The 16,837-nt window shown below is 32.0% G+C and overlaps 1 protein-coding gene across 2 annotated transcripts; it reads right to left on the bottom strand.

Moving 5' to 3' along the window:
* Positions 1–886: 886 nt before the first annotated feature.
* Positions 887–16,837, bottom strand: LOC110023467 (uncharacterized protein At2g39795, mitochondrial-like). 2 transcript variants are annotated; one of them, XM_020722906.1, is made up of 4 exons: positions 11,199–11,509; positions 10,777–11,108; positions 10,324–10,516; positions 887–1,353 (listed from the first exon to the last, which is right to left on the bottom strand). In XM_020722906.1, the coding sequence occupies exons 1-3, from the start codon at positions 11,385–11,387 to the stop codon at positions 10,357–10,359; spliced, it is 681 nt and encodes a 226-aa protein (XP_020578565.1). In that variant the 5' UTR covers positions 11,388–11,509; the 3' UTR covers positions 887–1,353; positions 10,324–10,356. The 2 variants fall into 2 exon arrangements, with proteins under 2 accessions (XP_020578565.1, XP_020578564.1); XM_020722905.1 differs by lacking the exons at positions 887–1,353; positions 10,777–11,108; positions 11,199–11,509 and adding an exon at positions 15,776–16,837 and having other exon boundaries at positions 10,441–10,516.

The following is a 16,837-nucleotide window of genomic DNA, read 5'->3' as shown; positions in this document are numbered from 1 at the left end:
GCATGCTTAAATTTGCATAAATTGATAAGTACTGCATAAACTATAAAGTGTGATGACAAAATAATATATTAATATTCTAATTTATTAACAAATAAAATGTAATATAACATCATTCTAACTAAATAAAAGGTAAGAAATTACATAAAATTAGAAGTATCAACTTACGATATATGATGGGTCATACAAATATTAAACTTTCAAAGTAAGGTAAGACATAAAATAAAACACTAAAATATCAATGCATAACAATCAAAATAAACTCAATATTAATCTTCTCTTTCACTCATATTACACCCTACTTAAATACGAATATAACAAGTCCATAGCATTTGAATTTTTAATTTTAAAGTCTAGATTACTCTCATCACCCCTTTGATTTTCGTCAGTCATCTATATAATGAATTGTTAACTCGCATCTCATTCTTAGTCATATATATATTCTCACATTCATTATCATCTCTAATATCAACGAATTTATACCTTTTACTAATAATTATTAATAAGAATATTAATTAAAATAATAATCATGTTGATAATTAGTATTTCAACATATTTTTTTTTTTATATATATATATATAGTATGTGAGGTGTTTAGTTTGATAGAGAATACTCATTAAATTATAAATAAAGGTATAATTAATATAACTAATTAAAATTTTATTTTAGTCTAGTTCTAAGCTTTACCTTAGCGAATTTTATATGCATGGATGGAATAATATAACAAAGTAAGCCGGTGATTTGAACATACTTCTAGTACACTTGACAAAGTTGATGAAAATGATGTGAGAGTAATCCTCAACAAGAAAAAGATGCATGAATAGAAAACATTTAAGGGATAATTACATGCAGAGCACCAAAAAGATTGCTAATTATAAATCGGCCACCTAAGTAATTTTTCGAACTTTCAAACCAATGCATGTAAGTGTGCCACAATCAAATCATTAGAGGAGATGAAGTAACATCAGAGATAAATTGCTAAATAGATTCATAAGAAACAAGCAGTTCTTTTACAGGCATAATTCTGCTGTTTCATGCAAAATCTGCCAAGTAATGCAAATTTCTTCATGAAATTTGCAAATGGTAAGAATTGAGGAGCCATAATTTTACTGAGATGTATGGAATACAAGCAATGAGGTATCAGGTGGTGCCAACTCCCTGCTTCAAAAGCTTGAACTGTGAAAGATGCTTGTACTACTTTGTTAAAGTTACATCACGGTTGGCACAACCAGATGATCAATTTACCAACAAAAGATCTCTGCCACACCTTGAACCAAATAGTTTTGTCAGTTAGATGCCCATATATTTCACTTTGATCTTATACTACTGCTTGCATTGCTGTATTGCAGAAAACACCTGTGAAAATCATAAATTTGTGAAAAGTTGCTAAAAGAAACAAATCAATGCCATCAATATCTTAGCTTGCCAGTGAAAACATGTTGCAAATGCCTCCCAATGCAAAATTATATTGCATCCAAAGAACTTTACCTCAACGGGTCACCCGAAGTTACAATCATCCATAGCTTTGTCAAGGAACCTTGCATCCATCAGAACCTTATTTTCAGCTCATTTTTATTCAAGATGTTACAAAACTAAATATAGTCTTTCCTATAATTCCCATAACACCAGTCATTAATTTTCTCAATTTTAAAGGTTTACACTACATAAATTTTGATGTATTTGAAGAGTTCATTTTTACACATAGCTCTATCTTTTTTTTTTTTTTTTTTTGATAAGCTAATAAAAAAGCTTTGCATAAAAGCACTTTAAGCCTGCATAAATAAATAAATATAAATATATATATTGGTGTGTTACACTATAATCCTTTTAGAAGGATAAGAGCCTTTGCCCTTGTGCATCTTTACACCACTCATCCTTATTCTTTTATTCTAAAGGTTTAAAGTGGCTTTAAGTATTTAGCGATAAGCTACTTTAAATCTCAATCTTTCAAATGCGGATGATCGGTGTAAGATGTGTGAGAAGAAAGGCTTCTATCTTTCTAAAAGAAAAGCAGTCTAAAACTGTCTGATGAAATGAGAGGTTTGGCTGGACAATAGCTAGAATTAATGGATTAAAGGTTGTAATTTCCATTGGTTTGGAATGCAGGAGGTGTTAGTTGTATGCAGCCTATTCCATGAAATTTTATCATATACATATAATGCTTTTTAAATTTAAAAACATGTTGCAAATGTTTATATTTCCTTTCTTATTAAGATACCTTTATTTTTTGCCATATTTTTTCCATTTATAAACCTCTATAAATTGGGCCAAGTTTCTGCCAATGATAAATATGAGTATTCAACCACATGTAATTTTTCCCTTATTCTCTACTATTTGCTTATTTATTTCATCATGATATCCTCTTATCACATAATATTTCTACGGTACGTCTGCATTTTAACCACTAACAGTTATTTCTTAAAGGTATATCCTCATTGATATTTTAATTTTCTGCACAATAAATTCCAACTAGGCAATCATTTTTATTATTTAATAACATTGATTGATAATCGTTAATGTAGACATTAAACTTTCATATCATATATTTAATATTTAACCTAGTAATTCCATGTAATTTAAATTCAAAATATTTTATTCATTTTTTTTTTAATTTTCACTTAATGCAATCAATGTCTCACAAATTACAACCATCATCCATGAGAAGCATAAAACAAGGTATCTCACATTGAAAATACTAGTAAGCATCTCCCAAAGCAACAAAAAATAGCATAGACTCAATATTGATCTATAATATAATTCTCCTATACTTGAGTACTCTTTGTTTCATACATAACAACTTCTAATATCAGCTAGTGCTCAATCATACATATTCTTAACATCCTCACCAGATTTTGATACCCACACTTCAAAATTAAAGCAATTGTCATTGTACTAGATCTTCCGCTTCTTCTTTATGTTTTTTATACCTTTTTTTTCATAACATAAAAATTGCTTTCATAAAATCTTCCAAGCACGAAGCCAGTTTGATTATTTGAAACTAGAATAATTTGTCTATAAACTCATATTCCATTACACACACACACACTCTCTCTCTCTCTCTCAAATAACTTTATTGGAAGATTCATAAGTTTGCTTGCTCTATAATTAATATAATCTTATACAAATCTTTTATTCTTAAATTCTAAAACAAGAATATGTTTCTTCTCCGATAAATTTGCCATACAGGCCATTCCACTACCAGCTTTACTTACTAATTAAGTTTTGGTTTGCCTAAATCCTTTCAAAATGCTTTGTAAGGAAGTTTTCTAAATCCAACCTTATGTAAATCATGAATTTAACAGGATTTGAAAAATCTTGGCTCAAATCTAGAATATATCAAATCTTAATAAGATGAAGATTTAAGAAATTTGTTTCAGCATGATTTATCAAATCTCTTTAAACCCTCCAGATCATTTAACTTGCAATCAATCAGTTCAACAATCTTATCGGATTTATAAATTGGTGAACCAAGCAAATTTACGATGGAGATTTACTAAATCCACTCAAATCCTATTTGACTAGGATTTATCAAAGCCAAATTTACCAATAATGTGTTCGGCCAAATAAGCCTTTTGTGTTCAAATCCCCTGAAACAAATTTGATAACCAAACTATTACTGCATCTCTCATTAAGTCTCTAAATCTAAAAAGGCATTTAAGTCAGACTTAAAGTTTTATCTTTAATGATTTGGTTCAAAGTTAGCTCTGCTTTTTAAATCGATCTATAAACCTTGTTATCTCATTTGTTATGGTCTTCTAAAAAATTTTCTTCCTTAAAACTCCTATTTAATAATTTTTCAAAATAGCATAAATTTTTCTCTTGATGACTTCATTTTTAACTAAGTTTCCATTATCTTTGCTTCTAACGTGTATAAATTGATACATCTAAGAAACTATTTATCTTCAGGCTTAACTTTTTGTATTATCTCCTTTAATTCCTTAATATCAAACCTATTACAAATCATCAAAATTATATCTTGCATTGCTCGCTATCATCCATGCAAGTTTTTTAGCTTTTTTAGGATCATAATAAGCCTACAAAATAATAAACTTTTGCAACACTATAAAAGAATACATGCTTTATGAAATAACCGTGTCCTTCATCACTCCTACAAGTCTTGTTATGTAGGCTCTATATTTAGACACCTAATATTTTCACAATAATCTTCTTAAAGGAATTACTTGCCTTATTTCATATAAGATTGGTCTAATAAAATTTTCAATTTAACCATTTGCAACTTTTATTGTAAGATTAAGAATTTCTCAACATCTAAATTCAACCACATCATCCCGACAATTACTTCTTAATCTTCTTCTTAATACTCTAAAGATATATACTCATAACTCTTACTCTAATCTTAAAATCACTTTGCGATCTTGGTAAGAAAAAAATTTACTATAAGAAAAAAAAGATCTATTTATGATTTGGTGACTTCACATTTGAAAATAAGTGTCCATCTCATTGCTTAAGCTATGCATTCACTATTACAAGATCATAAAATAAATGCTATTAAATATAATATCTCTCATGGAATTTCTATCTTATATTTTATAGCCACCAAATATCCTCGCATAGTACATTCAACTAGAACTACTATATCCATTTAATTTATCCTTGATAAACTCTTTTCTTCCTTGAATATACATTGCAGTAGCCTTCTTTCTCTTCCAAAAATTGATTTTTAAAAGCAAGTTCGATTTTTTTTCTTAGACTAGAAAAAATGTTAAAAAGAGAACAAAAATTGTTTATATGTGTTTTTTAATAAATTGGATTATTTTTAATAAACTGAGAGTACATTTTTGGCATTTTGTAATTTTTCAAAAGTACTTTTCGGATTTCCAAAAAGCTTCTACGAATGAGATTCAAACTTGGACGCTAATAAGATTACACCAGGCTAAGTATGAGGTTATTTTGGTTTAGATGAAACATATATATAAATCAAAGAAATCATTCTTTTTCGTATTAGATTTCAAATCAAAAGCTTAGAATATTATAGCCATCCACTTAAATATGATCAATATTAATAGTAAATAATAATAATATAAAATAAATAATAATATAAACTTTATCCCTCCAAACAATTATATCATGAAATTATACAACTCTCAAAAAAGTAGAACATTAATAACGACACATGCACGTGCATGTTCATGCACAGACACACACATACAAATTATTTTATTCATCTATTGAGCTTGTTAATGTTCGGCTCGTATTCAATTAAAAAATATGCAAACCTTATATAATTATTTTTAGCAACTTAATAAACTGGAGCTTATTCATGCTCAACTTTATGATAACAAATAAAGTCAAGTCTAGAATTTTTTTTTTATTTGCCTTGTTTCACTTTTACTTATAAACCACACAAGATCATTAGCTGGTTTGTAAAGATTACCTTTTAATTCGCCCTGATATCATCCTATCACATAATGTTCGTGAGATGCAATGCCATTTTCACCACCTAAACTTGACTTGGAAAATTATATGCATCAAGATTCTCATTTTACTATAATAAATTCTAACTACATAAGAAACTTTATTGATAATATCAATTGATAATCATTAATATCTCCCTAAACTTTCATATCATATATTGGGTATTTGTTCAACCAATTCTAAGCCTTTTATATTAAAAAAAAATCTTCATTATTTTAATTCACTTAAATTAATTAATGTCTCACAAATTACAAATACAAATCATGAAAAATATTACATGATAGTCTACTCCACTAAAATTTTTTATGGCTTAAAACTCCTATTCAATAATTTTTCAAAACAACAACTCCATTTTTCTTTGTATTTCCTTATTTTTAACAAAGATTATATTAACCTGTCTTCTAAAGTATATAACTTCATTGAATTCTATGGATTCTTTGTCTTCAAACTTTAGATAATTTATATATCTCATTTCCTCCATCTTTTTTATCATATTTATTATAAATCATCATAACTTGTAGCTTTTACTTTGCTCACCCTCATTTTGTAAGACTTTTTGCTTTTTTATAATTATTATAAACAACAATAATATTTAATACCTAAGTAACATATTAATAGGAAGAGTCCCAATGAGCATGTGGAACATAAAAAACAAGTAGATGAACTGCTTATGAAAGTATTTATAAAAGAAAGTGAGACGCTGTGTTATTCCTATATTACTTAACCAAAGGACATTAGTTGTAAGATATGACTTGATAGTCAAGTGATTAAAAAGATAATAAAATTAGTATCAGGCCTAAGGTCGTATAACTAGAAGTGAAACATATTATCATCGTTCGTTAATAGATTACCAAAAGCATGCAATTTTGATTACCTTGCAAAACCAATAAAAAAATTTAAACAAAACAAGACGAAATGAGAAATGAAATAGATCACATTTCTTAAATATTAAGAAGTCCCCAAAAAACTGGCTTAATCAAGCACGAATCTCAATGAGCTCCAACTATTTAATTACTCATACTCCAATTCAAATGAAGTGTGCTCATATGACGAGCATGCTAACATCAAATATAGTTCGATTCGAGTCCAAGTGAGCACAGATCTAGCGCTTAAAGCTTAAAAAAAAGATTTTTAAATATATTTAGGGAGGTCAAATGATCTCCAAATCTAAAATGTTTATAATAAAATCAAGTATCTCGACTAGAAAAATACAACGAGCTCAAGATCGTTTATTACTAACATCATTAAGGCTATTAAATACTCATAAAACATCATTTAATCAAAGAGATTACTCTAAATTGTCCGATGGAGTGGTTCAAATTCATGTGATATTTACGAAGAATGTCACTCACCAAATCTATAAATAGACCCCTACTCTTTTTATGAAGGGGAATTTGGACCTAAAGGAGAGGGCTAAAAGATCTTCAAGCACTTGAGGGCTCATGAGCTCCACCACCATCAAAATACTGTCGTCAGCCACTGTCATCATCGACCCTCCACTGCTCGGCCATCATCGTTGCCACAGCTGTAGCACCGCTGTCTAGTCATTACCATCATCGGGCCATTGCTATTCAACCACCAATATTGTCACCACTAGAACATGAATGTTTGGTTGTCGACGTCGGACCACCGTCGTTTGGTAGTCGTCGTTGTTGGACCACCACTATCCGGTTGTCGATACTGACAACACTTACATCATATTTTTTGGCACCCGATCTCTATAGTTGGACTTCCTTAACAACAGCCTGGTCACCGCCACTTCCACAATGTATTCCACTACTCCCATAGCGGAAGTCATGCAATAACCCCCATTTGTGTAATATTCTGGCTATCTGAGTGTCGGCAAGGTCTTGCAGCTTACATAGGCATGGTAGAATTATTTCAACTGGACTAGACACTGTGATTTTTTCCCTTTTGGGCTTTTCACGTAAAAACTCTTGTTGTTCTCCCTATCAGTATTATTATTATTATTATTATTATTATTTGTGTGTATGTCAAATCTTAATATAATGCTAGAAAGTTAATATATAACTCACCGTCGCGAATTTACCAGCATCCAACACATAAATCATCATCTTCTCTCTCAACCATGCCTAACATAAATCAATTTATAAATAACGCAGAGTTGTTTCTAATCTTATCAACAAATTTTTTTGTCATGAAATTGAGGTTTAATACTCATGATTATTTAAAAAATGAATTAATTGAAGATCTAGATGTCCCACTAAAAACAATTGATGCTAATGAGTGTAAATCAACAAAAGTATTAGATTATATTCATAAGTATTAACTTATGCTTGAGCAAGAAATAAAATTTAAATTTGAAAAAATATTTAAGCATGATCAACTATGAATCTAAACCTCAAATAAAAAATAAATCTACAATTATATATGAGCTTAAATTATAATAGAATTTGAACTTCTCATAGAACCTCTTAAAGATGAACGTTAAGTGGTTGAGCTTCTAACAAATCACATCAATTGTAGTTAATAAGCCAATTTATCAAATTGATAACATAATTGATGAATTTGAATGTTAAAAAATCACGTTGCACGCTGCCAAAAGTTGATAAACCTATTAATTTAATTCTTAATTATATTTCTAAATAAATTATTTCTATTAGCCCAACTGAAAGTGATTTTGTTATTTTGTTCTTGGCTCCTTAATTTTTGAACTCATTGAGAGATACTTCCAAAAAAAGTGAAATTGTGTTACTACCAAAAAAATTGTTAATGCCTTACATGAAAACTTGCAATTTTAAAATTTCATCAATCTAGAAATGCATAAATCAACACCAATAACATTTAAAAAATTGTATTAACTCTCTTTAAAGAAGATAGATAAGGAATTAGGACAATAATCAAAAAGAATAACACAATTACTATATCGCAATAATGAAATAGCTTTAAAATGGAGAGAAAAAATATACATTAGCATCATCATCATTACCCTTATCTCTATTAAAACGGGTTGGCTTAATGGACCAACAATCTCCTTTTGTCCATGATGTGCTTTCCATGAGGTGTTGAACATATTTTATGCAAATCCTTGTGCGCAACTTCCATCGAAGTTGCCATTGATTTACCCATCTATTTTATATATAACAATATATATAATCGGTGCATCTTCAATCATTGAATGTACGTCCAAAGGTCACCTTAATTTATATTTCAAAATTTTGTCTTCAGTTGATGCTACTACCTTCATCCCTCTAAATACATTCATTCTTCAATCTATTCTTCCTAGTTTTATCATACATTTATCATGAATTTTTCATATGTATCATACTTAATTTGTCTATCAATGACTTAATTATTGTCTAACACTCATATTCATACAATATAGATGCTCTAATTATATTTAATAATTTTATAACATTTATCTTCAAAGTCTCCATGATATTCTCCAATTATATAGTACTACTGAAACTTCTTTTAACCACCAAATTAAATCATAGATGTTATATCCTAGTTTATATCTTCATTCAACTATGTAGCTGATCTAAAATCTAGAACTTAACATGCTTAGGTATAATTTTATCTCTAGTTATTTGGAGCTAATAAATGTTAACATCAAGACTAATAAAATAACATCATACGCTCGAAAATTATTTAACTAGTCCAAATTCAATTTAACTTATAAACCTTTTCTCCACTACTATACAATTCAATTTTTTTTTAGTAAAATTCGTGTCGATCAAAATGTTATTATATAGAGAAAGACACCTCATCGCGAATGTCTTTCACAAGCATCACTATATTTTCTATAAATGTCATTATATAGAGCAAGACACCTCATCATAAGTATCAACTTAATTTGTCTACCAATGACTTAATTATTGTCTAACACTCATATTCATACAATATAGATGCTCTAATTATATTTTATAAATTTATAATTTTATAACATTTATCTTTAAGTCTCCATGATATTCTCCAATCATATAGTACTACTGAAAATTCTTTTAACCACCAACTTAAATCATAGATGTTATATCCTAGTTTATATCTTCATTCAACTATGTAGCTGATCTAAAATCTAGAACTTAACACTCCTAGTTATAATTTTATCTCAAGTTATTTGGAGCTAACAAGTGGTAATATCAAGACTACTAAAATAACAACATACGCTAAAAAATTATTTAACTAATCCAAAGTCAATTTAACTTATAAAACTTTTCTCCACTGCAATACAATTCAATTTTTTTAATAAAAGCCGCATTGATTAAAATGTCATTATATAGAGCAAGACACCTCATCGTGGATGTATTTCGCAAGCATCTACATCATCAATACAAAAGGATAAAAACTTAATGCTGATCCTTGGTTGCACCTATCGTGATTGAAAATTGCATGGTTACACTAGAATTTCTTCCAATAGTAAAAATGTTTTATAGTACATATCTTAAATAATTTCAACATACCTTTCACAAAGCATGTACTTTTCCTTTATGTATAACAAATCAAGTATTCTGATATCTGATTGCACGTCTTATCAAGTTCAATAAAAATCACATAAAGCTTTTTATTTAATAATTTTTTTCATGGTTTGGCAAGGAAAAAGTTGCCCACAGTAGATTGTTTTAGTATAGATTTAAAATAAAATAAAAAGTAAAGAGATATTCCACAAAAAAATAGGGTTCATAATTTGCTATGCTTATAACATCTAGAAAATTTGCATATGCATGCCCCACTCCAACACGCATTCTTTTCCAAAGAAACTACAAGGAAGACAGTTTGTCATATGTACACAGGCTATATGCTAGCTTCACATTCAAGCAAAGAATTTATATCCCATTCAAAAGTAAACATTTCAAAAGCATTACTCAAAAGCAACTAACAAAACAAAAATTAACCTTACAATATAAGAAAATGTGAGACTGAACCAACCCGTTATAGACGATTTGATGCGTAGGAAATACTCTACTTCTTCACATAAGACTCTACATTCCTCATCCAACGAATAAACTCCAACTTATCCTTATTTGCCATGTACTCATGTAGGAACTCAGCAAGCTCATCGTTCACCCCTCTCTCCTCCAAGTAACTCCTTATTGCATCCTGAAGCTCATCATCCAACTCCCTGGAAGATTCCAACAAAATTTTAACTAGAAAAGAAAGAATATGATTTTGTATATGCAAACAGAACATTTAAGTAGTTGTTTGATACAATATAATGTATTTCTCTGGTTTATAAAATTTGTATTTTTGAGTTATCCCAATGGCAGAGCCAAGAAACGATGGACTAGCAGTCCACCACCCAGCTTTTAGCTCATAGCAATGCCAGATTCTCTTCCAAAGCTAATAAGCATTTTACAAACAAAAACACAACGAAATCATTACTTAAAATTAGGTCCCATGAAGGGCCTGATCGCCGCGGTACCACGGGATACTGGAAAGACCTTCTCCACATCGAGAGAATCGGACCATGCCGAGCAGACAAACTGCAGGAAAAAATCCGAAGCCTTGCTTTTGGATACCTCCACAATAACGCTAATGTGCAATCGAGGTTCCTCCTCCCCTCCATCCGCCGGCGGTTTCTTAGGAGGATAAGCTCCGTCGAACATGGTGGCGTCAATCTTAATGTCTTCTGCATCACCGTACTTACGCCTCAGCCGAATCCATTGCTCACCCGGATTATCCTCCACTGAGAATGAATCGAAGCTCGTTGCCGGCTGGAGAAAGCGTTATTGTACATATAGGTATCGGCAAGAGTTAAATTTTCGAAGGATAGAAAGGCGGATTGGAGATTATGGGATAATTACCGGTAGGGGAGGACGGTATTCCGATTCGTATGTGATCTCGGTGCGGAGGATGCGGAGAAGGTTTTCCTTGAAGGCGGAGCGGCGCATCTCGGATATATATGATCGAGAAGATGATAAGATGAACGGAGGTGTTCGGGCTAGGGTTTTCAGGTAGAGGGATCTACGTGCTAGGGAGAGGAGGCGAGCCATGGGAGTCGAGTTCTTCCAGGAGCTTGCAGTTCTTGCTGAGCCTTCTGCGCTTCTCAAGGGTTTCAAGGGTATAACTCAAAAACCTTTCCAGTCTAAAATATTTCCGGAGCATTTGAGATGGGAGAATTTTTAAAATTCTTTTAAATAGGAAAGGCCCCCTCCTATTTAATATATATATTTTAATAATATATGATATTATATATTAATATTAGAAATATTACACATAATCTTATTATTAAAATAAATAATAAAATCATACTATATTAATTATTCTTTAGAGGGTTTCAAATTAATTAAAAAATACACATGAGCAAACAAAATGATAGAATAAACTATAAATTAAATTTAAAAAATTATTTCACAATAAAATATTATCATACGATAATGTTTTCATAATACAATAATCTTCTTCCCCGATGTGGAATGTCTCATGAACCTTGTGTATATCGAGAAAGCGGTCGCAATGATCGTTCTCGCAACTATTGGTCTTAAAATTCTTCTTCAACATTATTGTCTTTAGTTGCGTCGTTCGTGGCTTGTTAAGGAACAAAATAATTCTTCATTCATGGATACTGGTGGTATATAAATTGGAGGTGAGCCGAAAAATAGCCCTACATCAGATGTAGGCGCAGTCATGGGAATGCTCCGAAAATTTAAATCTAAGTTCCCTTCAATAGATGTTATCCGTTGTAAATCATATGATGGACCCTCATAAGCCGGTGAGCCTCCATAGTCAGTGGGTCCTGTATAGCCGATGGGTAATGCATATCCGTAGGGTCTGGAAAAATCGAAGGGTCCTGCATAGTTGGAATGTGTGTGTGGGGTGGGGGGCTAAGCATGTGCTATTTTTTTGTATGACTCCTATAACCACTTGTGTGTGTAAATCATGATCTTCCCCTTTTATGTACAACATGGGGTATCATGATATGGCTTTTATGTGGGTTTAATATGCATTGAGTTGGGGACTATGCACAAGTTACTCGATCGAAGTCTACCTATCACGAATTGGCCTGTGAACTAACTTCATGAGTTAAAGATTCTAAATTAACCTCAATATCAAACCAATTTTGATTTTGAAACAGAATTAACAGACCTATGTCGGCCTGACCTTCATCATGTCTATTAGCACATGCACTTCATCCTCCAATGTTATATCCCACATGCAAAAGAAAACAAACGGTCGTGCACAATTCAAAAATAGAAAGAGCATGAATAAGCAAGTCACATTAAATAAATGATTTGGCTTATCCATAACAGCTTCTCATTTGTATTTTCTTCTTGTCCTTGAAACATTAATCAAATTATAATATATCTTTAAGATAACAAATGGAGTTTATTAATAATCTATAATTTAATTTTTTTAAAAAAATTAATAAAAAATAATTATTAGTCACATAATAAGAGCTTCTCTCTCCCTCTCTAAACTTATTAGTAAGGTAAAAAATTGCCATGAATAATGAGGAGTTTGCTTTAATTCACCTAAACATTTTTTGTTTGGCTTAGTTAAGAAACGTTAATGGCATATTTGCACAAGTATATACCATGGTTGTCGATGTTCGATGAAATGTTGAATATAAGAAAAAAATAAGGCTTAAATGTTCAACCAAGATTGATAAGGAGTTGAATTGGATGACATAAAAATGATAGGCTTGTGTGCCGGAAGATTTACAACGCAGAGTGATAATTTAATGTCTCGACATTTTATGAAAATTTAGCACGCTCAAAGAAAAAAGAAGAGTAATAAAAAGAGCCATAAAGATTTTTTTACGTGAAAAAATCGTGGAATGAGAAAAAATCATGAGGTATGCCCGAAGCAAAGTAATCCTCTATGTGATTATAAGTGTATGAGATCACACTTCTCTTGAATTAATGAAGATAAATAGTAATAATTATAGGTGTACAATAGTCATTCAAATTTAATGGTTGTCATTGTGTTACAATAAATGTAATTTTTCAAGATAATAGTGATAGCAGGCCACAAATATCATAATTATTGCTACAAATGTAGTAGTTGGTCATAAATACTATAGTTGATGGTTGAAATAGTGTCAGCCACATAGATTGTAGTTGAAGACTATAATAACGTCAGTTGGTCATGGAGGCATGTTGACCTCATTTTTAGATAAGGTTTATCTTTCTCTTCCTCTTTCTCCCTCTAGAACTTAGGACTTGGTCTTAAGTTTTCCTAAGAGGTTTTCCTAGAAGACCAGTGAATGGTCAAACTTAATGTAAAAATCCAAACCAAATCTTTAATACTTTTAGTTTCATATACTTGATTTAAATCATTGACATATTGTTAAGTTGATTGAAGTTAGGTTATTAAAGCTTAAGTTGAACTCCTATAGAATTAGAACTGTCCTTAAGCTATCATTTGACCTTAGAGACTTAGGTCTTTGGCTTAGTCTTCTTTTGATGCTTTTTAATCTCTTTACAATCTTTTTTGTTAGCTCTTTTTTTGGTTTAAAGAGACCACACTTGATTGAGAGCGCACTTGATTTAGCGTTCACCTTCAACTATGATAGAGATAATCCTAAATAAAATTGAACATAATTAAAATAAATTTAAAAAACAAATTAAAACCAAATTCATTAAATTTAAAACTTAAACATAAAATTCTAAAATCAATGAAATTAGAACTCATAAAACAAATTGAAATCAATCTCATCAAAATTGAACTTCATCTTAACACATGTAAAATTCATCTCTAAAAAAGGGGCAAATTGAATATAACTAAATTAAAATCAATTTAAATAATAAAATGAACCCAACATATTTAAAATATAAAAATTTAATATTAACAAAAAAATCATAAATCGTCATCGGGATGTGTCGGTACATCGTATGTAGGGCGCATCATTGCACCGTATGCGAGGCTTCATTGCACCGTATTGAGGGTGCGTTGTTAAACTATTTTTGCGGTGCGTCGCTACACGAGATATTGGATAACATACTATCATGTTGGGTACTTCAGTATTTCATGATGTACACTAGAATTCTGCAAAGCAAATTGTAGCTCTGCAATAGATTTTGCTATAAAGAGCAGGTGGTGTCCAATGATGGTCGACTGGGCCCAGCGAGCAGGGGTCATCTGTGGTCGGTGACTACAAGAACTGGAAGCGTTCGTCGGATCTTCCGTGCAGAAACGACATTGTGATTCGGCTCCTTCTCTCAACCTTTATTTAGACTCAGGTCCAGATCTCCTCTCAAGAGAGGGGTGAGTTCTATTTATAAAATATGGGAGAGTTTCTTGTGATATGATGGTGTTCGATGGACAATTGAGTATTTCAATGATGTCAGAATTGAACGCTCCTGGGCTCGTTAGATTCATCTCACTGAAATGTTTGATTTGACTTTAAACTTGTCAGATTTGAAATTTGTCTAACCTTCCAATTATAAAACTAAAAAGCTTCCCAAAATGGTTAAACAACTTGTTATGAGATTGATTTCACTTGTATTGGACCAATGATGATATCATTGTATCATCATTGGGTCTATCTCGTCGAGCCCACCAGCTTATTGAACATAAAATTTTGAATAATTTTTAATCAAAATTTAAACATTTTTTCTTTAAAAAATTACATCGACATTCGTGAAAAATTTGCTGATGCCTCATCAAAAATTAGTATTTATTTGTTTTTTTATGCGATAATTACACTCACAACTTGGCTATTTACAAAGATCTTTCAAAATTTAAAGTAGCATCACTGATTCACTATAAACCTTCACAAATCTTGCTTTTCACATACATTTGAATCACATATCATCTCACAAACTATTTAATTTTGCAAAACAAAATAAATTAACAAAGCAGACCCACTGAAGAAAAAAAAAAAAAAAATCATAAAATAATTTGCAAGGAGCAGATAGATCACTATTTTCATTTTTTAAAAAGTCATGTACAATTTAAGCAAGCGTGCTGACAGCCGGGTCATTCACGGGCGTACGAAATACTCCATTTAAATTAATTTTTAAATCAATATATTAAAAAATAAATAGATAGTCATACTTTTCGGCTCTACTTACATTTTTTAAAAATAAAAAAATTTATTAATTCCACTAATATAATAAAAACTAATTAAAATTTTTACGGCATGATTTTAAATTTCAACGCTGAGATTTTTGACTGCATTCAACCAGACTCAAATAAGTTTTTTAATTTTAAATTAATCAAATAATTCCTAAAAATATTTAAAAAAATATTATTGCTAATATTCTAAAGAAGCAAATCGTCAAAATTATTGAAAATAATGAAAAGTGTGACCAAAATTAAAATTTTATTTTATAAATTATTCATTTTTTAAAGCCGAATATAACATAGCAAGCTATACAAATGACCATTCCCAAAAATATTTAAAAAATATATATAAAAATGAAAATTTCCAGATTACCAAATGCCACAGCGAAGCTAGCTCTTCCACGCGTAGACGACAAGGGTAAAACCGTCAACCCCGCGCATCTCCGCCTCCTCTGAGCTCCACCACTCCACCACCGACGAGCTCGCCGCCGACGAGGCCGATGAAAACGACGAAGATGACGAGCACTTCTTCAACAAGCTCTTCTTCCTCACTTTAATCATTTCAACTCCACCTCCTCCTCCTCCGCAGCCAGTACATTTGCTCCAATTCCTATTCCTGCCTAAAACCCATTCCCTGTGCAAACCCCCGCAGCCGTCGGCGATTCCCATCACCTTCTCACAAGAAACCCTATTCTCGACCTCTTCGCTCTCAATGCAGAAGACGAAGATTGCCGCAGAAGCAGGGGAAGGGTTTTCCCTCACGGGAAAGAACCACGAGTGCAGATCCCAGGAGATTAAGATCTTACCTCCACCATCGCCGATCTCGACCCACTGGCTTCCGCGAAACTTCCATCGGACCCGCCGCACATGGATAATCTTCTTTCCATCCAGGGTTACCGACATCCCGCCATCGATCTCGATCCCGATCTCCCGATCGGCTCCCGCAATCCTCAGAGACGAACGGTACGCTCTCATTCTCCTCCCGTCACTCCCTTTTAGCACCACGTGCTCCCTCCTCGATACCAGCACCGTCCGAGACCGCTGCTTCGCTTTGATCTTCCGGTGGGCTTCATCGCACATATCGCCAGCAACGAGGACGATCTCTCCGTCAACGGAGAAGACGATGAAGAAACCAGAAGAGGGCTCAGGGGAGCCGGCGGAGGGGAATCGGGCTCGGGTTAGGTTCCAGGCGATGTAGATCGTATGGGGCTGGAGGGCGATATTGAAGTCGAATCGGCGAGTTCCCTTTCGTTTCCAGAAGAGCCAGGGGTGGATTTTGAAGTGGAGGGGGGAGTCGTTGTTGGACTCATCGGGAGAGGGGATGGGGTGAGGTGGACGGAGGTGTTGAGGGAGATGCCGAGGAGGGTACGGGACCATGTCAGGGAAGCAAAACCTAGATGAGTTTCGTAGGTGGAAGTGGAAATGCTCGGTCCCG

The sequence above is a fragment of the Phalaenopsis equestris genome, unplaced genomic scaffold, assembly GCF_001263595.1.
Source record: "Phalaenopsis equestris unplaced genomic scaffold, ASM126359v1 Scaffold000224, whole genome shotgun sequence".
NCBI classification, from domain to species: Eukaryota; Viridiplantae; Streptophyta; class Magnoliopsida; order Asparagales; family Orchidaceae; genus Phalaenopsis; species Phalaenopsis equestris.
The sequence above is the reverse complement of the archived record's forward strand: the minus strand, read 5'-3'. Positions and strand labels throughout refer to the sequence as shown.